This window comes from Fistularia commersonii, chromosome 13 (genome assembly GCF_037954325.1).
Source record: "Fistularia commersonii isolate RoL2024-O1a breed Wild chromosome 13, RoL_Fcom_v1.0, whole genome shotgun sequence".
In the NCBI taxonomy this organism is placed as follows: domain Eukaryota; kingdom Metazoa; phylum Chordata; class Actinopteri; order Syngnathiformes; family Fistulariidae; genus Fistularia; species Fistularia commersonii.
Window position 1 is genome coordinate 3,537,907 of NC_141296.1, and position 24,477 is coordinate 3,562,383.

A 24,477-nucleotide genomic window follows, 5' to 3' on the forward strand; every position below is an offset into this window, starting at 1 on the left:
TAATTTGCTATATTTCATCAAACACTATAAATTACTCAAGATTTAAATTCTTCTCCACGCTGATTTTCAGTTTATCTTGATCAAAAGGTCATTTATGACAAATATTATACAAGCTGTTGTGCTTAATCCCAATATTGACTTTTTTGGTCACTTTAACTTTTCTTTTCATGTATTACTTTTAAAATGTTACATTCAAATGTGTGCCTGCTCTTTGAAATAATTTGCCTTACCGTCCCGATTGCAATTATAACTCCTGATCTGAAACTGTACATGAAGTATTTTGTTTCTGCATACGAGCGTCTTTCATAAAAAAATGTCACCGGTCATTTTTGGCTTATGAATTGTACAATCTGTTGTTCCAGTCTGTCTGGGTTAGGGTTTGGCTGACGCTGACATTTCTTCCTGCCGTTGTTTTCAAACGAAAAGTGACTCACGGTGTCGCTGTTGACTTGCAGACAGTGAACACGATCACTTCTCCACCTTCTAGTCTTGGAGGGGGACGTAAATCTCTCTCTATATATTATTTTTCCTGGGGAGGAGTAAACGTCTCGATTACGTTATTTTACACGGATGTCTAACATCTCGGAGCGTTGCCTGTATTCGGAATCTATTTTGTCCCCTTTGGGCGCTTGATTTTAAAATCTGGAGCAGTATTTTTCAGGATGGGAGACAAAGGATTTTCGGAGCTTTGCGGGATCAGATACGTATTTTCCTTCATTTTAACGCTGCATCTCGTTCATGGAGATCTGAGTTATTCCGTTCCAGAGGAGATGAAACCGAATTCTGTCGTTGGGAATGTAGCTAAGGATCTTGGCGTTGGCCTGAGGATGTTATCTTCCCGAAATGCTCGGCTTGATTTTGAGGGAACACGAAAACGTTGCTGTGACTTCAATCTGAACACCGGGGATTTGATCACGTCGGAGAGAATCGACAGAGAAAACCTCTGCGGAAAGAAACCTTCTTGTGTTGTGAAATTAGATCTCGTTTTGGAAAATCCTCTAGAGCTTCATCGTGTGAGTCTTCATATACAAGATATAAACGACAATTCGCCCGGATTTAAGAAAAATACAATCGAAATTGAAGTGTGGGAATCCGCTAAAAAAGGCAGCCGCTTCTCCATCGAGGAGGCCCATGACGCAGATATCGGTCAGAACGCGGTTCAAAGATACAACCTGCAAAAGAACGACAACTTTATTCTCGCTGTTGACAGTAACAAGGTCGAGCTGGTTCTGAATAATGAACTCGACCGAGAGAAACAGCATGAAATGGATTTGCTTCTGACAGCCTTAGATGGCGGCTCTCCTCAGAGATCAGGTACAGTCGTCATTCACGTCACTGTACTGGACGCCAATGATAACGCGCCAGTGTTCAGCCAGGCCGTTTATAAAGCCAGTCTGCCTGAAAACTCTCCTGCAGACACGGTAGTGATTCAGGTGACTGCGACAGACGCGGATGAAGGAATCAACGGAGATGTGACTTATGACTTTGGTCACGTGTCCGAAGATGAGGTGAATGCCTTTTCCATTGATTCTCTGTCAGGGGAAATTAAAGTAAAGGGCATGGTTGATTTTGAAGAAACCACCTCTTTTGAGATGCGAGTGCAAGCTAAAGATGGTTTAGGACTGACCTCATATGCCAAAGTTATCATAGAAGTAACTGATATAAATGACAATTCACCAGTAATAAGTCTGAAATCACTGTCTAACCCCATACCTGAGAATGTGTCTCCTGGTACAGAGGTGGGCATAATTCACGTCCAGGACAGAGACTCTGAAAATAACGGACAGGTCCGCTGTTTTATTCAGCAAAACGTCCCTTTCAAGCTGGTTCCTTCCATCAAAAACTATTATTCCCTGGTAACTACTGGACACCTGGACCGTGAACTAGTGTCTGATTACAACATTACAATCAGCGCCACTGACGAGGGCTCTCCTCCTCTGTCCTCCTCTAAAAGTGTCCAGTTATCTGTAGCAGACATCAACGACAACCCACCTGTGTTTGAGGATCAGTCCTACAGCGCATATGTGAGTGAAAATAACAAACCCGGCTCCACTTTGTGTTCCGTTACTGCTCGAGACCCCGACTGGAGACAAAACGGCACCGTGGTTTATTCTCTGTTACCCGGCGAGGTGAACGGCGCCCCGGTGTCCTCCTATCTGTCCGTGAACGGAGACACGGGAGTGATCCACGCCGTCAGGCCGTTTGATTACGAGCAGTTTCGGAGTTTCAAAGTCCACGTGATGGCCAGAGACAACGGTTCTCCTCCGCTGAGCAGCAACGTGACCGTCAGCGTCTTCATATCGGACGTGAACGACAACTGTCCTCAGATCCTGTACCCCGCCCCGGAGGGCAACTCCTTCATGACCGAGCTGGTCCCCAAAGCTGCGCACGGAGGCTCTCTGGTGTCCAAAGTGATCGCGGTGGACGCGGACTCCGGCCAGAACGCCTGGCTGTCCTATCATATAGTCAAATCCACCGACCCGGGACTTTTCACCATCGGCGTCCACAGCGGAGAGATCAGGACGCAGAGGGACGTTTCGGAATTGGACAGCATGAAACAGAACCTGATCGTGGCGGTGAAAGATAACGGACAGCCTTCTCTGTCCGCCACCTGCTCCATGTATTTACTTATTTCCGATAACTTGGCCGAGGTGCCCGAACTGAAGGATATTTCTTATGACGAGAAGAATTCCAAGCTGACATCGTACCTGATCATCGCGCTGGTGTGCGTGTCCACCTTTTTCCTGACCTTCATCATCATCATCCTGGGAGTGAGGTTTTGTCGCAGGAGGAAGCCCAGACTGATGTTTGACGGAGCGGTTGCCATCCCCAGCGCGTATCTCCCTCCTAATTACGCAGACGTTGACGGCACGGGAACTTTACGCAGCGCCTACAATTATGACGCCTACTTGACAACAGGCTCTAGAACCAGTGACTTTAAGTTTGTCTCCTCTTACAATGACAACACGCTGCCGGCTGACCAGACTCTGAGGAAAAGTCCGTCTGACTTTGTGGATCCTTTTGAAGATTTGGAGGCAGTTGTAGAGGTAGGAGATTTTCAAGGCATATCATTCCAAACATTTTTTTGAACCATGCATCTACTCAATATCATCGCATTTTCACTGCGCTGGTATATGGTGTTATGAGCAAGAACAGGGGAAAAACGTAAATCAGTAAAAGCATATGGGTAACTTGCCTCATACACAATACCTATGAAATCTGTAAAATTCTGCACATATTTAATGAATAGCAGATTTCTATTTTAATTGCAGGTGAATAGAATAAATTTGTATTTCATACTATTTTAACAAATGGTAAACACTTGGTGGTGTTTGCTCACAAATATTACATTCAGAATACTCCAGTCATTGTCACAGGTACTGATTTTTTGGTTGTACTGGTCAAAGGTCAAAAGATTTTAATTATTCGCTCTAAAATATCTTTAAGTGAGGAATATTTTATAGTCTGTCTTTCTTTTTTTGTTTTGAACACTGATCATCTCTTTAGTTGTTTATATATTTCAATTTGTATGAGTGTTCTGCAGTTTCTGTCACCATTGTTTGGTGTCATTTGATTTGAAAAGGAAGGGGGATATTTGTGAAGGTTCTCGGTCATCAAGGTCATGGTCACTTGTTGTCAAATCATATTGTGGCAACTGGACAGACATCAGGTCCTATTGCCCTGACAAGATTTGAGAAGACAAAACTGAACTTCCACCCATCTATCCATCCATCCATCCATCCATCCCGGCTTATCTGGAGTCGGGTTGCGGGGTCAGCAGCCGGTGCAATGAGGCCTAGACCTCCCTCTCCCCCCCGACATAGTCCAGCTCCTCTGGAGGGACTCTGAGGTGTTCTCAGGCCAGCCAGGAGACATCGTGTCTCGAGTGTGTCCTGGGTCTTCCCCATGGTCTCCTCCCAGATGGACTGAGCTACCTCATCTGCCTCCTCACTATGCAGAGGAGCAGCGGCTGAACTGTTGTTTGGTTCACAGCCACAAACAACAGTCAGAACCCGTCCCCCCACCTGAAGGCGGAGGGAGGCTACCCTGTCCTCCACCAGGTTGAAGCCCAACATGCATGCCCCGAGACAGGGGTTAATCAATATGCCCACACCTGCCCGGCGCCTCTCACCAGGGGGCAACTCCAGAATAAAAGAGTCCAGCCCCTCTCTAGAGGTCTGGTTCCAGACTTCACGCTGTGCGTTGATGTGAGTCCAACTATATCTGGCCGGAATCTTTCAGCCTTGCGCCTCAGCTCGGGCTCCTCCCCCACCAGAGAAGTGACATTCCATTCCAGTGAATTTTCAGTATTCAGATTTCTTCCTAGGAATGTTTCCCGGAATGTCATTGTAACTGTCCGTGGTGCTGACATAACAACAATACCTATTAAAAAAAAAAGCATGTTCCCTTCTTACTTATATGGATGCTATTGCTGAATATAGTGATTTCAGTGTATGGGGTGTCCTCTAGGGTTCTCCGATTTCCTCCCACAGTCCAAAAAAATCCAGCAGGTTAATCAGAAAAAAAATTGCCCCGAATGATTGGGTGAATGGTTGTTTCTCTATATGTGGCCTGGTGATTGACTGGCGACTGGTCCAGGGTGTGCCCTGTCTCTCATCCTGTGACAGCTGGGATCGGCTCCTGCACCCCCCGTGACCCCGAGTGCTGGATAAGCAGCATATGATGGATGAATGGACTTACCAATGCATTGAACTCTTCATGTAAACTAACTATTATAAGAGTCAATCCAAAGTTTTTGAGAAGTGAAACAGAATGAGAATATAGAATCCCTTGTGGTCAATAATCTGAGAAAGTCCTGTTTCACTCAATGCAGCCATTTAATTGTTGTTGATAGCAAACACTGTATTTGCAAAAGAGCAGAATTCACTGTCACGAAAACTGCCAACCCTCCAAAAAAAAGAAAAAGAAATCAAAAGCTGATTACTTCCAAAATTTCTAGTGAGTGCTGCACCACTTCACGTGACTTCTCCATTATGTGCACCATAGTTGCTTTTATTGGTTGGACTTCCGTGCCTTTTTTTCTTTAATTTTCATTCAAATGTGACCATCTGCACTATCTTGATGAATCTTCCCTTTTCATTCTTGAATATTCTTTGGTGAATATTGTTTTTCAAAACTTGTGGTGCACACACCAAAAGTAGAATGCCAGACACATAGTAACTTTTACAGGGAGTTGTTGCTCTCAATCCTCGACCCCTTAGAGTTTCTTCAATCTTTCTGTTGAAACTTTTTTTTCCTGAACAATGTTTTGGCGAGTGCTCTTTCTGCAAGTGAATCTTACATTTGGCTGTATTTCTACAGTCAGCATCATTATTTAACAAGTATGTGTACATTTGCGTGTAATTGTCTTTCTTGGAGATGTTCAGCTGTTGGGTCTTATTGTTATTGCTCTTTTTTGGCAATTAATTGCATTTTTGTGAATTTAGGATAGTGATGGGATAGAAAGAACTTTGAGATGTGTTGTGATGGTACTTTCCTGACTGAGTTCAGGAGGGGAATAAGGAATTAAGCTGTTATTCTAGTAGACTCATAGAACAGAAGCTCATAATATCACTATGAAAACCTATGGAGATCAATTACAATCTTTGTCTTAATATCATATCTTATCATCCATCAGTATCTACATACTAGTCATATTGATTTATTTCTCTATTGCGTATTTCATGTAGATTTTCATTTGCATACAAAGATGTGCCTATTTATGTCTATTGTGACGTGGGTTTGGGAGCTTTGTTGGATTGTCTCAGCACACCTTTGACACCTTTGAATTATCGTCTGGTAGCTGTGCCAGGCTCCTGCTGTTTTACTGGTTTTTGTATGTTTTTTTTCCCACCTGCACATTATTAAGTAGTCCCTCGTATTCCACATATACACATATTCAAATATACATATTGATGCATCTGTGTGTTTTTATATATATATATATATATATGCGTGTGTTTGTGTGTGTGTGTGTGGTGTGTGTATAACATACTTTCACATGTAATTTTAACTTAAATTGAACATATAAAATCTCCGTTCCTCTGAAATATTTTGGACACCGGTGGGAGTCACATAAAGACCGACTGATGGTGTCGCTGTGCACTAACACAAAAAAAGACAGTCAACTCTCCACCCATTACTACAGCAGGAAAATTCAACACACATTAACCGCATTTGGTAGAAACTGCGCTCCAGTGTCCCGGATTTCTTCGCCCAGAGCTGATTACGTATTTTCTGTATTAGTATCTGTTATTCTTCATATTGGATCTTAGTTTTTTGAAGCAAAAGAGTCTTTTTTGTGAAGATGGGAGACAAAGGATTTCCAGCGCTTCGTCCGATCGTCTGCTTCGCTTCCTTCATTGTGACGCTGCAGCTCGTTTATGGAGATCTGAGTTATTCTGTTCCCGAGGAGATGAAACGCGGATCTGTTATCGGAAATATAGCCAAGGATCTGGGTGTGGACCTGAAGACTTTGTCTGCTCGAATGGCTCGTGTTGATGTTGACGATGGACGGAAACGTTTTTGTGACATCAATCTGAACACCGGGGATTTGATCACGGCGGAGAGAATCGACAGAGAAAACCTGTGCGGAAAGAAACCGTCTTGTGCTGTGAAAGCTAACTTTGTGCTTGACAATCCTCTAGAGCTTCATCGTGTAAGTCTTCATATTCAAGATATTAATGATAACTCGCCCGGATTTCGAGAAAATCTAATCGTATTGGAGATAAGAGAGTCCGCTGAAAAGGGCAGCCGCTTCTCCATCGAGGAGGCCCATGACGCAGATATTGGTCAGAACGCTGTTCAAAGATACAACCTGCAAAAGAACGACAACTTTATTCTCGCTGTTGACAATAACAAGGTCGAGCTGGTTCTGGACAATAAACTGGACCGAGAGAAACAGCATGAGATGGATTTGCTACTGGCAGCCTTAGATGGCGGCTCTCCTCAGAGATCAGGTACAGTCGTCATTCACGTCACTGTACTGGACGCCAATGATAACGCGCCAGTGTTCAGCCAGGCCGTTTATAAAGCCAGTCTGCCTGAAAACTCTCCTGCAGACACGGTAGTGATTCAAGTGACTGCGACGGACGCGGATGAAGGAATCAACGGAGATGTGAGTTATTATTTGGGCTATCTGTCCGAAGATTTGAATGTTTTCTCAATCGACACGAAAACTGGACAAATTAAAGTAACAGGCTCCATTGATTTTGAAGACACCGTTTCTTATGAGATGCGAATACAAGCTAAAGATGGCTTAGGACTGACCTCTTATGCCAAAGTTATCATAGAAATAATAGATGTAAATGATAATTATCCATTGATTGTTCTGAATAGATTATCAAACCCCATACCTGAGAACGTGTCACCTGGTACAGAGGTGGGTGTCATTAACGTGCAGGACAGAGACTCTGACAATAACGGACAGGTCCGCTGTTTCATTCAGCAAAATGTCCCTTTCAAGCTGGTTCCCTCCATTAAAAACTATTATTCCCTGGTAACTACTGCACACCTGGACCGTGAACTAGTGTCTGATTACAACATTACAATCAGCGCCACTGACGAGGGCTCTCCTCCTCTGTCCTCCTCTAAAAGTGTCCAGTTATCTGTAGCAGACATCAACGACAACCCACCTGTGTTTGAGGATCAGTCCTACAGCGCATATGTGAGTGAAAATAACAAACCCGGCTCCACTTTGTGTTCCGTTACTGCTCGAGACCCCGACTGGAGACAAAACGGCACCGTGATTTATTCTCTGTTACCCGGCGAGGTGAACGGCGCCCCGGTGTCCTCCTATCTGTCCGTGAACGGAGACACGGGAGTGATCCACGCCGTCAGGCCGTTTGATTATGAGCAGTTTCGGAGTTTCAAAGTCCACGTGATGGCCAGAGACAACGGTTCTCCTCCGCTGAGCAGCAACGTGACCGTCAGCGTCTTCATATCGGACGTGAACGACAACTGTCCTCAGATCCTGTACCCCGCCCCGGAGGGCAACTCCTTCATGACCGAGCTGGTCCCCAAAGCTGCGCACGGAGGCTCTCTGGTGTCCAAAGTGATCGCGGTGGACGCGGACTCCGGCCAGAACGCCTGGCTGTCCTATCATATAGTCAAATCCACCGACCCGGGACTTTTCACCATCGGCGTCCACAGCGGAGAGATCAGGACGCAGAGGGACGTTTCCGAGTCCGACAGCATGAAACAGAACCTGATCGTGGCGGTGAAAGATAACGGACAGCCCTCTCTGTCCGCCACCTGCTCCATGTATTTACTTATTTCCGATAACTTGGCCGAGGTGCCTGAACTGAAGGATATTTCTTATGACGAGAAGAATTCCAAGCTGACTTCCTACCTGATCATCGCGCTGGTGTGCGTGTCCACCTTTTTCCTGACCTTCATCATCATCATCCTGGGAGTGAGGTTTTGTCGCAGGAGGAAGCCCAGACTGATGTTTGACGGAGCGGTTGCCATCCCCAGCGCGTATCTCCCTCCTAATTACGCAGACGTTGACGGCACGGGAACTTTACGCAGCGCCTACAATTATGACGCCTACTTGACAACAGGCTCTAGAACCAGTGACTTTAAGTTTGTTTCGTCTTACAATGATAACACGCTGCCTGCTGACCAGACTCTGAGGAAAAGCCCGTCTGACTTTGTGGATCCTTTTGAGGATTTGGAATCAACTGTGGAGGTAGGAAATGGTATTCACAACATGAGTTGTGAATAGCACTTGAATGTCACATTTGACTCACTATGGGATAATCTGACACAATTTAATTAAGTATTTGTCAACACTTGTTGGTCTTTGCACACCAAAATTAGATTTAGGAAACTTCACTAATTGTCATGGGAGCTCATAATGTCAATAGTTTGTGTCTGTTTCCCTGTTCTTGGATCCTTCTTGACGATCTCCACTTCTTCCCCATTGTGCCCTTACCTGTATATGTTGGACGTATCCCTTTGGTGAGGTTGGCTTCGTGCTGGATTGTACTGATTTGTAGGTTGCAATGGTTACATGATTTGTGCTGTTTGTTTTTATTCCTTGGTGCTTGTGTCATTGTTTACAGTTTCTAATCATAGTCAGGTCATTGGATTTTCTAAGTTTAGTGATTTGGTTCTCTTCAACTAACTCGAGTCATTGACTCTCGATGTGAAACCCATTTCTACAGTGAGTTGTCATTCACAGTCGTATTTTTTTTTTCTTTGTCTTGGGAGTCCTAGTACTAAATTGAGTTGTTTGAATAAAGCTGATGTTTAAAGACCTTGAGGGGTCAAAAGCTTTTTGTAACAGATTTGAATAATTTACCATAAAGTATCTGGAAGTAGTTTATCGTATTTTATCTTATGTTTTGACCGATGATCAAGTCATTTATATATTGCTGTTGCTTGTGATAGCTGTCCCATATTTCTCATACATTTTTGTTGTCATCACCAGGCATCATCTGATTTTGCAAAAGCAGAAAACCAGTGTGTGAAATTACTCAGTCACCCAAGCATGGTTGATCATTGATGAATCATATCATGGCAACTAGAATGAAATTAAGTCCAGTGACCTTGACAAAATATAGAATGACAAAGTGAAACATTTGGATGTCTCACTGTGATTGTTATCCTGAATGTCATTGCAACTGTCTGTGGTGTGGAAATGATGTTCATTCCAAGCAAAATAGCATATTCCCTTCTGACTTGTATGGGTGCTAATGTTCAATACAGTGTCAACATAGTTCAAACATGAAAATGATCATCAATTTGACTCATTTTTCTAAAATTTAGAGCATTGACAAGTTTTCCATGTAGCACATGCTTGGAGAATCTTAAATTCAGCAATTCAACCTCCAGGTTGTAGTATCATATTCTGTGACTGTTTTTTGAAACAGGTCTCTTTTGGAATTCACAATGGTCAGATGAACAGAACTGCTTGGGCTGTATATATATAACAGTTGTAGTGATAAAAGCATTTAGTTAATTAATTACTTTCAGTGGGGGTTTATTAATATCCAATGACAATTGTTTTACCACGTATTTGGCACTGACATGTCAAATACACATTTTAGGTCTGTAGCTTTAAATGTGAAATTTATGTCAAGTTGGTAAACCCCCAAACATTGTCCTTGACGATATCCCCTACTTGACTCTATCTTTTTTCTTTTTCTGCAAATGTTTGGACAGCTTAATTATTGTCAAGCAGAGCAAAAAGTAATTCACTTTCTCCAAATATTTGCTCTCTCCATAATCTTAACCATTGGTTAAGTTGATGACACATGTATGACAAACATGTATGAATAAGTCTGTGAAATACTTCTCCGTAAATGATTTACAGCTTCAGTGAAAGATAACACATCACTCATACATATCATCTTCATGTATTGTAATTGGATTTTGAATTTCAGGAGACTAATGGTTTCAATTGTTTAATTAGTGTGGCTTTTGGCATTTGGCTAAGAAGATAATCTCCACTTTGTACAGTTATCACACTTTTTCTTCCTTTCTTCAATGCACCTTGCAGCTGTAAAGGCAAATATGTTACAACAACACATGCTCCATCTTCAGGGTTACATTGCAGTACCTGTATATTTTGCTGGCTTGCAGTTGTCAAAGACATCATGCTTTATGTTAATATGAAATCTATAAATGGCTCAATACTTGAGAAAGTGACCCCTGGTTTGCAGGTGAGCATCATTGTATTCAGATATTTCAGAATCTGACTCATAGAAATAGAATCTGATTGTGGTGATGAAAGAATATGGACAGCTCTCTCTCGATCTCTCTCTCTCTCTTTCTCTCTTTCTCTCTTTCTCTGCCACCTGCTCAATGTATTAACTTTTTCAGATAACTTGGCCGGGTTGCCTAAATGAAAGGATACTTTTTGATATTGTGAGGAATTCCAAACTGACCTGTTAGATCATCGCGCTTGTCTGTGTGCTTGTGTCTTTGTATGTGTTTGTATATGTGTGTTTGTGTGTGTGTGTGTGTGACGCATTCGGTGAGAGACCGTCTTGGTTTGATGACAGAGAACATTGCACTGAGGCACACAATCTTTTCTGAACTTGCTTGCTTACTTACTGTCTAATTATATAAAAGCACAATATTTGTTTTGATTGTGTAAAACAAAACATTTAGTCATGACTTGATTGGATACGTTGTCTTTGATGGATACAGTCTTCTCCATACTTGTTGTTATCGCTTCTTTGTCTTCACATGTTTGTACAGCTCATTTCAGAGCACACGTAAGCATTCATCAGAGGGAATTGTGGAGAATCCTTTCTCCAAAGATTTCCATTGTGTCTTCAGTTCCAAGTTTAAGAATCTCTGTGTAAAACCATCTCCAAATTTGTGTGGGGAACTACTCATGGAAAGCCATGGACAATGTCCTACGCAGTCCCGCCATACCAACCTAATTATCACTTCATTTTGACATTACATCTATTTTCAGCTTGATTTAATCGCTCTGAAAACACTCTTGTCCAGTACACTCTGTATCTAAGTTAGAGCCTCGGTGATAACTTATTCTGCAGTGAAAAATATACGTCTTTAATTCAATAAATAAAAAGGATGGTGGATACAGGTACAGTGATCATGTGATATCTTTGGAGACACCCACATGAACTTAAAATAATCAATCCGTCCCCAACGTGTGTGCCCTGTATCAGGTGGCAAATTATGTCAATCAATTTGATCTATATGGCCTTAGATTTTAGGGTAAGACGATGATTTGTCTTTTTGCCATTATGCTGTTTTTTGTCTCAAGAACATCTGAAACCTCTGGAAAGGCAAGAAACAATACATATTCCAACATGGAGGTTACAACATAATGTAATAAATCCATCGCAGAACTGCATATACAAGCATATTTTGAATTTTGACTAGAATTCAAAAGGCAATGTCTTTTATTTAACTGGTGTGTGTGTGTGTGTGTGTGTGTGTGTGTGTGTGTGTGTGTGTGTGTGTATACTTTAACATTGTAATTTTGTAATATTTTCTTTCTTTTCTTGGTCATTGTCAACAATTTGACATTTTTATGAAAATCCTGCATTTCAATAGCACAGGATCGTGTCACATGAAGAACTTTGAGGCTTGTTGTGATGACACTGCTGAATGAATGCATTTAGGAGTGAGAGCCAGGAATGAAGATTTTTTAAGCGTTTTATGAACGACTGAAACTGAATCTATGATCGGTGTGATGAACTCGTCAAAAAATGTTTTTTTTTTGTTTTGATATTACACAATACATTTATAATCTATCAATCTATCTATCTATCTTTTTTATCATTTTACTTCTCTAACTCCGAACTGTTACACACACTGGTGAAAGAATAAAATAAAAAGCGGCTCAGGGTGTCGCTGTGTACCGACACAAAACAGGCAAATACAACTCCACCCATAGGTTCTGCAGTTTTTTTTATACACAGTTGTTCATGTCAAATGCTGGAAACTCCGCTTCCATGTCAGATTTCCCAAACCAAGTCGGATTATGTTCTGAGTTATTTTGATTAAACTCCACGGTTTGCATTGGATCATAGTTTTTACATGTCGAAGAGGATTTTCGTGTGAAGATGGGAGACAAAGGATTTCTAGCGCTTCGTCCGATCGTCTGCTTCGCTTCCTTCATTGTGACGCTGCAGCTCGTTTATGGAGATCTGAGTTATTCTGTTCCCGAGGAGATGAAACGCGGATCTGTTATCGGAAATATAGCCAAGGATCTGGGTGTGGACCTGAAGACTTTGTCTGCACGTAAGGCTCGTCTTGATTTTGAGGGGACTCGTAAACGCTATTGTGAAATTAATCTGAGCACCGGGGATTTGATCACGTCGGAGAGAATCGACAGAGAAAACCTGTGCGGAAAGAAACCGTCTTGTGTCGTGAGAATAGATCTGGTTTTGGAAAATCCTCTTGAACTTCATCGTGTCAGTATTCATATTCAAGATATAAACGACAACCCGCCCGGATTCAAGAAGAATCGAATCGAAATGGAAATACGGGAGTCCGCTGCGAAGGGCAGCCGCTTTTCCATCGAGGAGGCCCATGACGCAGATATCGGTCAGAACGCTGTTCAAAGATACAACCTGCAAAAGAACGACAACTTCATTCTCGCTGTTGACAGTAACAACGTCGAGTTGGTTCTTGATACTGAACTGGACCGAGAAAAACAGCATGAAATGGATTTGCTTCTGACAGCCTTAGATGGCGGCTCTCCTCAGAGATCAGGTACAGTCGTCATTCACGTCACTGTACTGGACGCCAATGATAACGCGCCAGTGTTCAGCCAGGCCGTTTATAAAGCCAGTCTGCCTGAAAACTCTCCTGCAGACACGGTAGTGATTCAAGTGACTGCGACGGACGCGGATGAGGGAATCAACGGAGATGTGACGTATGACTTTGGTCACGTGTCTGAAGACGAGGTGAATGCCTTTTCAATTGATTCTCTATCAGGGGAAATTAAAGTAAAAGGCATGGTTGATTTTGAAGAAACCACTTCTTTTGAGATGCGAGTACAAGCTAAAGACGGGTTAGGACTAACATCGTTTGCCAAATTTGTTGTGGATGTCATCGATGTGAATGACAATCCTCCAGTAATAAATATAAATTCCCTTTCAAACCCCATACCTGAGAACGTGTCTCCTGGTACAGAGGTGGGCGTCATCAACCTGCAGGATAGAGACTCTGACAACAACGGACAGGTCCGCTGTTTTATTCAGCAAAACGTCCCTTTCAAGCTGGTTCCTTCCATCAAAAACTATTATTCCCTGGTAACTACTGGACACCTGGACCGTGAACTGGTGTCTGATTACAACATTACAATCAGCGCCACTGACGAGGGCTCTCCTCCTCTGTCCTCCTCTAAAAGTGTCCAGTTATCTGTAGCAGACATCAACGACAACCCACCTGTGTTTGAGGATCAGTCCTACAGCGCATATGTGAGTGAAAATAACAAACCCGGCTCCACTTTGTGTTCCGTTACTGCTCGAGACCCCGACTGGAGACAAAACGGCACCGTGGTTTATTCTCTGTTACCCGGCGAGGTGAACGGCGCCCCGGTGTCCTCCTATCTGTCCGTGAACGGAGACACGGGAGTGATCCACGCCGTCAGGCCGTTTGATTATGAGCAGTTTCGGAGTTTCAAAGTCCACGTGATGGCCAGAGACAACGGTTCTCCTCCGCTGAGCAGCAACGTGACCGTCAGCGTCTTCATATCGGACGTGAACGACAACTGTCCTCAGATCCTGTACCCCGCCCCGGAGGGCAACTCCTTCATGACCGAGCTGGTCCCCAAAGCTGCGCACGGAGGCTCTCTGGTGTCCAAAGTGATCGCGGTGGACGCGGACTCCGGCCAGAACGCCTGGCTGTCCTATCATATAGTCAAATCCACCGACCCGGGACTTTTCACCATCGGTCTCCACAGCGGAGAGATCAGGACGCAGAGGGACGTTTTGGAATCGGACAGCATGAAACAGAACCTGATCGTGGCGGTGAAAGATAACGGACAGCCCTCTCTGTCCGCCACCTGCTCCATGTATTTACTTATTTCTGATAACTTGGCCGAGGTCCCTGAACTGAAGGATATTTCTTATGACGAGAAGAATTCCAAGCTGACCTACTACCTGATCATCGCGCTGGTGTGCGTGTCCACCTTTTTCCTGACCTTCATCATCATCATCCTGGGAGTGAGGTTTTGTCGCAGGAGGAAGCCCAGACTGATGTTTGACGGAGCGGTTGCCATCCCCAGCGCGTATCTCCCTCCTAATTACGCAGACGTTGACGGCACGGGAACTTTACGCAGCGCCTACAATTATGACGCCTACTTGACAACAGGCTCTAGAACCAGTGACTTTAAGTTTGTTTCGTCTTACAATGATAACACGCTGCCTGCTGACCAGACTCTGAGGAAAAGTCCGTCTGACTTTGTGGATCCTTTTGAAGATTTGGAGGCAGTGCCAGAGGTAGGAGATGTTCAAAACGTGTCATTATAAACAGTTCTTTGAACTGACCATGCAACTACTCAGTATCAGATATGATCAAGAAGGGGGGGGGGGGGGGGCATCAGTCAAAGCGTATGGGTAATTTGAACATCCGTATACCCCAAATTTATTAAATATGTCAAATTATGCACATGTTTCATGAATAGCATATTTTATTTTTATTTTAATTGCAGTTTAATAAATTAAATTGTGTCTTTTTATACCATTATGACAGCAATTTGTAAACGCTTGGTGGTGTTTGCTCACAAGTATTACATACAGAATGCTCCATTCATTGTCACAGCTACTCATGTCAATAACAGCACATGTTTCTCTCTCCTCGGTCCCTTCTTGAGTTTCTCCACATGTTCCCCATTTCAGTGTTACCTAAATAAGTTGTGTGTACCTCTTTCTTGATGTTGGCTTTGTTCAGTGGCCCTGACACGATATTACAACAGGACAAATACGAATTTACAGTATTTCAGATTTCTTTCTGGGAATGTTTCCCGGAGTGTCATTGTAGCTGTCCGTGGTGCTGAAATGGCAACAATTCCTGTCCAAAAAAATCATGTTCCCTACTTACTTATTTGGACGCTATTGCTGAACACAGTGTCAGAGTAGTTCAAACATAGTATCTGTGGTGGGTATAAAATATTCTTCTCAAATTTAATGTCTGAAAAAGTTCATTATTTGACACGTGATAGGACTATTTTAAATTCAGCGGCACAAATCTCTATGTTATGATGTCATACTTTGGGTTAATGCAGTTTGAGACAGCTCTCTGATCTAAATAATGATCGCCAGATGTGTAGAATTGCTTGGAAGGTACAAGACATGGTTGTAGTGTGAAAGGAAATCCAGTGAATTTTTGACTTTCTCCTGAGTTTTAATGGTTTCCTTAAATATTTGTATTTACCCCATGCTTGGCAGTGATGTTGTCAAAGACTCATCTTAAGTTTGCAGCTTTAAATTGCAGATTTCTCTGAATGAAGTGAACCAACAACATATACTCATGACTTTATTCCATACTTTTCACATTTTGGGTAGAGTCAACTCTCTTCTTGTCATTGTCTCTTCCTGTTTCTGCATATGTCTATGCAACAGTTTTCAGAGCACTTCTGATCATGACCTCATGCAAAAAGTGATCAATTTTTCCAAAGTTTTATTTATTTTTTCTTCCTCTACAAGAGTAAGAATCTGTTTACCTCCATCTTTTAATTTGCGTTTGACACTGTGAAAAGACGTAGATGTCCAACACTATCAATAATCATCATCATTACTTGGGTTTAACGCACACCTAATGAACTTGTTTGAAAGGTTTGGAAAAATACTTTCCTGTAAGGGATTTACAGCTTTAGTCAAAGATAACTATTGCATCAATCTGTAAGCACGTGATATATTTACGGACATTGACATGAACTGAAGACATGCCAGACCTATTTGGTTTTCATCAGCTCGTTAATGATTTCTTTCAGTTTGATTACTTTGAATTTTGATATTAGGATAAGAAGATAATCTAGACCTTGTGCTAACGTTGAGGCTGCAATGCGGGTTGCAGTTAAGCATAATTTAGGATATCGCAATACTTTGAAGTCAGCATCCGTTTGTTTGAATAACAGAGCCTTTTTTTTTCAATCTCCATTCGGTCACTGCCTTCTCCAGTAACTCTGCGATGATCATTCCCTCATGCTTGTCCAATATGGCTTTTTGTTTTTACCATGGCTCAAAGTGGTCTCTCATCTTTTATACAGTGTTTACATATTTTCTTGCCCCAAACTGTTCAAGTCTTAAATAGTGAAGCCACCAGCTCAGGTGAAATGTGAGCCTCCATCAGTTCCATATTTAACCCCAGCATGCTGATGTCTTTTCTGGAGGAAAGTGTCATGAAGTATCATTGCAATGCCCTTATAGGCCTGTCACCTTTTTTGACAGGAATGAGTTCATACACATTTTACAAGTGACAGAAAATACTGATTGAGTCATCTCAGATGCAAAAGTTGAGGTTGGTGATACCTTTGGTGGTGTATCTTCTCACAGTATGATTTGAGAGGAATCATCTGAATTTATGAATCTTTGTTTCTCTCTTATCTGCCATTCCATACTCATGTTTTGCACACCTCATCTCTGTTAGATGCAGAAGTTGATCCAAATGTTTTCATTCCATCACCGAGAACTGGGTTGGCTCAAAACAATGTCTGACGTTCATTCGAGTACGCAATAAAAATGGCAGAACACTACTGAAGCAATACGCTTTAGAAATGTGTCTTTTAAACAAAACATTTGCCAATGCATCAAACTCTGAATGTAAACCAACCATTATAAGAGTCAATCCAGAGTTTTTGAGAAGTGAAACAGAATGAGAAAATGCAATTCCTTGTGGTCATGGCTCTCAGAAAGTCCTGTTTCACTCAATGCAGCCATTTCATAGTTGTTGATACCAAACATTATATTTGCACAAGAGCAGCATTCGCCCCCCCCCAAAAAGTCAAAACCCGATTACATCCATCACTTCATTTCACTTGTAAATGATGTGGCTCTTAGTAATTTGGTTGGTAGGTCCTCCTTGCCTTTTTTTTTTTAATTTTCATGAAAAAGTGATCATCTGCACTATTTTGCTGAATCTTCATTTTCATGCTTAAATATTCTTTGGTGATTTTCAAAACTTGTTGTGCAGACAACAAAAATAATGTTCCAGACACACAGTGACCTGAACTGGGAGTTGTTCCTCTGAATGCTCAACCCCCTGCAGTTTGTTCAATCTTTCTGTTGAAACCCGCTTTTTTTCCTGAATGTCGTCATGGCGAGTTCTCTTTTTGCAAGTGAATCTTCAATATTGGCTGCATTTCTACAGTACAGTCAGCATCATTATTTAACAAGTACATATATATATATATGTGTGCACTTCCCTTTCTTGGTGGTTTTCATTATTTGGATTTATTGTTATTGATTGTAAATTTAGGATAGTGTCCCATGAGGAACTTAGAGATTTGTTGTGCTGGTACTTGACTGAATCAATTTGGAGGAGGGGATAAGGAATTAAGCTGTTATTCTAACAGACTCAAAAAATGGAAGCTCATAATAGCCATGAACAATTGCAATTTTGTCTTCATATTACACCATTTCAATGTATTAGCCGTCAGCATCTACATAATTTTCATATGTATATATTTTTCTTTTGCATACTTGGTATAGATAAACATTTACATACAGAGATATGCATATTTATGTAGATTGTAACATGTCTCCCCACACCTTTCCCACCTTTGCATCATCAGCTGGTAGCTGTGCCAGGCTCCTGCTCCTGTAAGTGTGCTAATTGTGCACACTGGTGGTGCACTATTAATATGATGGGGGTGTGGAGGCAGTATCAGCGCAACTGTTCGTGCACTAAATCTGACCCTGAGGTTTTTCTGTTTGTTCAACAGTCTTTCAAGCTCATTATTTATAGAGAGTTTGTACTGAAGTATGCTATACAGATATGTGTGTGGGTGTGTGTAACATGCTTAACATACTTTAACATTAACATATTTAATTTTGACTTAAACACAACATAAAGTTTCGGTCCCTCTAAAATATTCTGTGCACCAATGATGGAATAAAAATAGGCTCTTGGTGTCGCTGTGCACTGACACTTAACTCTCCACCCATTTCTACTGCAGGATAATCACATTCAGTTGTTCATGCCATTTGGTTGAAACTCCGCTTCCATGTCATAGATTTCTCTGCTGAGAACTGATTACATCGTTACTCTGTTTAAATATTGTATCCAATATATGTTGGACCATATTTTTGAAAAGCAAAGGAGTCTTTTTTTCTGAAGATGGGAGACAAAGGATTATCAGCGCTTCGTCCGCTCGTCTGCTTCGCTTCCTTCATTGTGACGCTGCAGCTCGTTTATGGAGATCTGAGTTATTCTGTTCCCGAGGAGATGAAACGCGGATCTGTTATCGGAAATATAGCCAAGGATCTGGGTGTGGACCTGAAGACTTTGTCTGCTCGAATGGCTCGTGTTGATGTTGACGGTGGACGGAAACGTTTTTGTGACATCAATCTGAACACCGGGGATTTGATCACGGCGGAGAGAATCGACAGAGAAAACCTGTGCGGAAAGAAACCGTCTTGTGTTGTGAAAGCAAATTTTGTGCTTGACAATCCTCTAGAGCTTCATCGTGTAAGTCTTCATATTCAAGATATTAATGATAACCCCCCCAAATTTCGAGAAAATCGAATCGAAATGGAGATTAGCGAGTCCGCTGTGAAGGGAAACCGCTTCTCCATCGAGGAGGCCCATGACGCAGATATCGGACAGAACGCTGTTCAAAGATACAACCTGCAAAAGAACGACAACTTTATTCTCGCTGTTGACAGAAACAACGTCGAATTGGTTCTGGATACTGAACTCGACCGAGAGAAACAAAATGAAATGGATTTGCTTCTGACAGCCTTAGATGGCGGCTCTCCTCAGAGATCAGGTACAGTCGTCATTCACGTCACTGTACTGGACGCCAATGATAACGCGCCAGTGTTCAGCCAGGCCGTTTATAAAGCCAGTCTGCCTGAAAACTCTCCTGCAGACACGGTAGTGATTCAAGTGACTGCGACGGACGCGGATGAAGGAATCAACGGAGATGTGACGTATCATTTCGGACATATATCTGATGAAGACGTAAATGTTTTCGCAATCGATCCGAAAAACGGACAAATCAAAGTGACTGGTTCGATTGATTTTGAAGAAAGCAGTTCATTTGAGATGCGTGTACAAGCTAAAGACGGTTTAGGACTAACTTCATATGCCAAAGTTATCGTAGAAATAATAGACATAAATGACAATTATCCACTGATAATTTTGAATAGATTATCAAACCCCATACCTGAGAATGTGTCGCCTGGTACAGAGGTGGGCGTCATTAACGTGCAGGACAGAGACTCTGACAATAACGGACAGGTTCGCTGTTTTATTCAGCAAAATGTCCCTTTCAAACTGGTTCCTTCAATCAAAAACTATTATTCCCTGGTAACTACTGGACACCTGGACCGTGAACTTGTGTCTGATTACAACGTTACAATCAGCGCCACTGACGAGGGCTCTCCTCCTCTGTCCTCCTCTAAAAGTGTCCAGTTATCTGTAGCAGACATCAACGACAACCCACCTGTGTTTGAGGATCAGTCCTACAGCGCATATGTGAGTGAAAATAACAAACCCGGCTCCACTTTGTGTTCCGTTACTGCTCGAGACCCCGACTGGAGACAAAACGGCACCGTGGTTTATTCTCTGTTACCCGGCGAGGTGAACGGCGCCCCGGTGTCCTCCTATCTGTCCGTGAACGGAGACACGGGAGTGATCCACGCCGTCAGGCCGTTTGATTATGAGCAGTTTCGGAGTTTCAAAGTCCACGTGATGGCCAGAGACAACGGTTCTCCTCCGCTGAGCAGCAACGTGACCGTCAGCGTCTTCATATCGGACGTGAACGACAACTGTCCTCAGATCCTGTACCCCGCCCCGGAGGGCAACTCCTTCATGACCGAGCTGGTCCCCAAAGCTGCGCACGGAGGCTCTCTGGTGTCCAAAGTGATCGCGGTGGACGCGGACTCCGGCCAGAACGCCTGGCTGTCCTATCATATAGTCAAATCCACCGACCCGGGACTTTTCACCATCGGCGTCCACAGCGGAGAGATCAGGACGCAGAGGGACGTTTCCGAGTCCGACAGCATGAAACAGAACCTGATCGTGGCGGTGAAAGATAACGGACAGCCCTCTCTGTCCGCCACCTGCTCCATGTATTTACTTATTTCCGATAACTTGGCCGAGGTGCCCGAACTGAAGGATATTTCTTATGACGAGAAGAATTCCAAGCTGACTTCCTACCTGATCATCGCGCTGGTGTGCGTGTCCACCTTTTTCCTGACCTTCATCATCATCATCCTGGGAGTGAGGTTTTGTCGCAGGAGGAAGCCCAGACTGATGTTTGACGGAGCGGTTGCCATCCCCAGCGCGTATCTCCCTCCTAATTACGCAGACGTTGACGGCACGGGAACTTTACGCAGCGCCTACAATTATGACGCCTACTTGACAACAGGCTCTAGAACCAGTGACTTTAAGTTTGTTTCGTCTTACAATGATAACACGCTGCCTGCTGACCAGACTCTGAGGAAAAGCCCGTCTGACTTTGTGGATCCTTTTGAGGATTTGGAATCAACTGTGGAGGTAGGAAATGGTATTCACAACATGAGTTGTGAATAGCACTTGAATGTCACATTTGACTCACTATGGGATAATCTGACACAATTTAATTAAGTATTTGTCAACACTTGTTGGTCTTTGCACACCAAAATTAGATTTAGGAAACTTCACTAATTGTCATGGGAGCTCATAATGTCAATAGTTTGTGTCTGTTTCCCTGTTCTTGGATCCTTCTTGACGATCTCCACTTCTTCCCCATTGTGCCCTTACCTGTATATGTTGGACGTATCCCTTTGGTGAGGTTGGCTTCGTGCTGGATTGTACTGATTTGTAGGTTGCAATGGTTACATGATTTGTGCTGTTTGTTTTTATTCCTTGGTGCTTGTGTCATTGTTTACAGTTTCTAATCATAGTCAGGTCATTGGATTTTCTAAGTTTAGTGATTTGGTTCTCTTCAACTAACTCGAGTCATTGACTCTCGATGTGAAACCCATTTCTACAGTGAGTTGTCATTCACAGTCGTATTTTTTTTTTCTTTGTCTTGGGAGTCCTAGTACTAAATTGAGTTGTTTGAATAAAGCTGATGTTTAAAGACCTTGAGGGGTCAAAAGCTTTTTGTAACAGATTTGAATAATTTACCATAAAGTATCTGGAAGTAGTTTATCGTATTTTATCTTATGTTTTGACCGATGATCAAGTCATTTATATATTGCTGTTGCTTGTGATAGCTGTCCCATATTTCTCATACATTTTTGTTGTCATCACCAGGCATCATCTGATTTTGCAAAAGCAGAAAACCAGTGTGTGAAATTACTCAGTCACCCAAGCATGGTTGATCATTGATGAATCATATCATGGCAACTAGAATGAAATTAAGTCCAGTGACCTTGACAAAATATAGAATGACAAAGTGAAACATTTGGATGTCTCACTGTGATTGTTATCCTGAATGTCATTGCAACTGTCTGTGGTGTGGAAATGATGTTTATTCCCAGCAAAATAGCATATTCCCTTCTGACTTGTATGGTTGCGAATGTTCAATACAGTGTCAACATACTTCAAACATGAAAATGATCATCAATTTGACTAATTTTTCTAAAATTTAGAGCATTGACAAGTTTTCCATGTAGCACATGCTTGGAGAATCTTAAATTCAGCAATTCAACCTCCAGGTTGTAGTATCATATTCTGTGACTGTTTTTTGAAACAGGTCTCTTTTGGAATTCACAATGGTCAGATGAACAGAACTGCTTGAGTTATATATATATATATATATATAAACAGTTGTAGTTATAAAAGCATTCAGTTAATCAATTACTTTCAGTGGGGGTTTATTAATTTCCAATGACAATTGTTTTACCGCGTGTTTGGCACTGACATGTCAAATACACATTTTAGGTCTGTAGCTTTAAATGTGAAATTTATGTCAAGTTGGTAAACCCCCAAACATTGTCCTTGACTATATCCCCTATTTTGCTCTAATGGGCTCCTGTCATCTCTCTTCTTGACTATCTTTTTTCTGCAAATGTTTGGACAGCTTAATTATTGTCAAGCAGAGCAAAAAGTAATTCACTTTCTCCAAATATTTGCTCTCTCCATAATCTTAACCATTGGTTAAGTTGATGACACATGTATGACAAACATGTATGAATAAGTCTGTGAAATACTTCTCCGTAAATGATTTACAGCTTCAGTGAAAGATAACACATCACTCATACATATCATCTTCATGTATCGTAATTGGATTTTGAATTTCAGGAGACTAATGGTTTCAATTGTTTAATTAGTGTGGCTTTTGGCATTTGGCTAAGAAGATAATCTCCACTTTGTACAGTTATCACACTTTTTCTTCCTTTCTTCAATGCACCTTGCAGCTGTAAAGGCAAATATGTTACAACAACACATGCTCCATCTTCAGGGTTACATTGCAGTACCTGTATATTTTGCTGGCTTGCAGTTGTCAAAGACATCATGCTTTATGTTAATATGAAATCTATAAATGGCTCAATACTTGAGAAAGTGACCCCTGGTTTGCAGGTGAGCATCATTGTATTCAGATATTTCAGAATCTGACTCATAGAAATAGAATCTGATTGTGGTGATGAAAGAATATGGACAGCTCTCTCTCGATCTCTCTCTCTCTCTTTCTCTCTTTCTCTCTTTCTCTGCCACCTGCTCAATGTATTAACTTTTTCAGATAACTTGGCCGGGTTGCCTAAATGAAAGGATACTTTTTGATATTGTGAGGAATTCCAAACTGACCTGTTAGATCATCGCGCTTGTCTGTGTGCTTGTGTCTTTGTATGTGTTTGTATATGTGTGTTTGTGTGTGTGTGTGTGTGACGCATTCGGTGAGAGACCGTCTTGGTTTGATGACAGAGAACATTGCACTGAGGCACACAATCTTTTCTGAACTTGCTTGCTTACTTACTTTCTAATTATATAAAAGCACAATATTTGTTTTGATTGTGTAAAACAAAACATTTAGTCATGACTTGATTGGATACGTTGTCTTTGATGGATACAGTCTTCTCCATACTTGTTGTTATCGCTTCTTTGTCTTCACATGTTTGTACAGCTCATTTCAGAGCACACGTAATCATTCATCAGAGGGAATTGTGGAGAATCCTTTCACCAAAGATTTCCATTGTGTCTTCAGTTCCAAGTTTAAGAATCTCTGTGTAAAACCATCTCCAAATTTGTGTGGGGAACTACTCATGGAAAGCCATGGACAATGTCCCACGCAGTCCCGCCATACCAACCTAATTATCACTTCATTTTGACAGTACATCTATTTTCAGCTTGATTTAATCGCTCTGAAAACACTCTTGTCCAGTACACTCTGTATCAAAGTTAAAGCCTTGGTGATAACTTATTCTGCAGTGAAAAAAATACGTCTTTAATTCAATAAATAAAAAGGATGGTGGATACAGGTACGGTGATCATGTGATATCTTTGGAGACACCCACATGAACTGAAAATAATCAATCCATCCCTATTATGTGTGGCCTGTATCAGGTGGCAAATTATGTCAATCAATTTGATCTATATGGCCTTAGATTTTAGGGTAAGAAGACGATTTGTCTTTTTGCCATTATGCTGTTTTTTGTCTCAAGAACATCTGAAACCTCTGGAAAGGCAAGAAACAATACATATTCCAACATGGAGGTTACAACATAATGTAATTAGATCCATCGCAGAACTGCATATACAAGCATATTTTGAATTTTGACTAGAATTCAAAAGGCAATGTCTTTTATTTAACTGGTGTGTGTGTGTGTGTGTGTGTGTGTGTATACTTTAACATTGTAATTTTGTAATATTTTCTTTCTTTTCTTGGTC

The 24,477-nt window shown here is 41.9% G+C and overlaps 4 protein-coding genes across 5 annotated transcripts in view; all 4 read left to right on the top strand.

Moving 5' to 3' along the window:
- The window catches only part of LOC147227604 (protocadherin gamma-C5-like), a 354,356-nt gene that overhangs the window by 45,575 nt on the left and 284,304 nt on the right, over positions 1–24,477 (top strand). The gene's annotated exons all lie outside the window — the stretch shown is intronic.
- LOC147227607 (protocadherin gamma-A11-like) overlaps positions 1–24,477 on the top strand; it is a 112,644-nt gene that overhangs the window by 26,344 nt on the left and 61,823 nt on the right. The gene's annotated exons all lie outside the window — the stretch shown is intronic.
- LOC147227609 (protocadherin beta-15-like) lies at positions 6,227–8,725 on the top strand. Its single transcript, XM_086158793.1, has one exon. It carries the CDS (start codon positions 6,308–6,310, stop codon positions 8,723–8,725), a length of 2,418 nt encoding a protein of 805 aa, XP_086014919.1. The 5' UTR covers positions 6,227–6,307.
- LOC147227610 (protocadherin gamma-A11-like) lies at positions 12,409–14,966 on the top strand. Its single transcript, XM_086158794.1, has one exon. It carries the CDS (start codon positions 12,552–12,554, stop codon positions 14,964–14,966), a length of 2,415 nt encoding a protein of 804 aa, XP_086014920.1. The 5' UTR covers positions 12,409–12,551.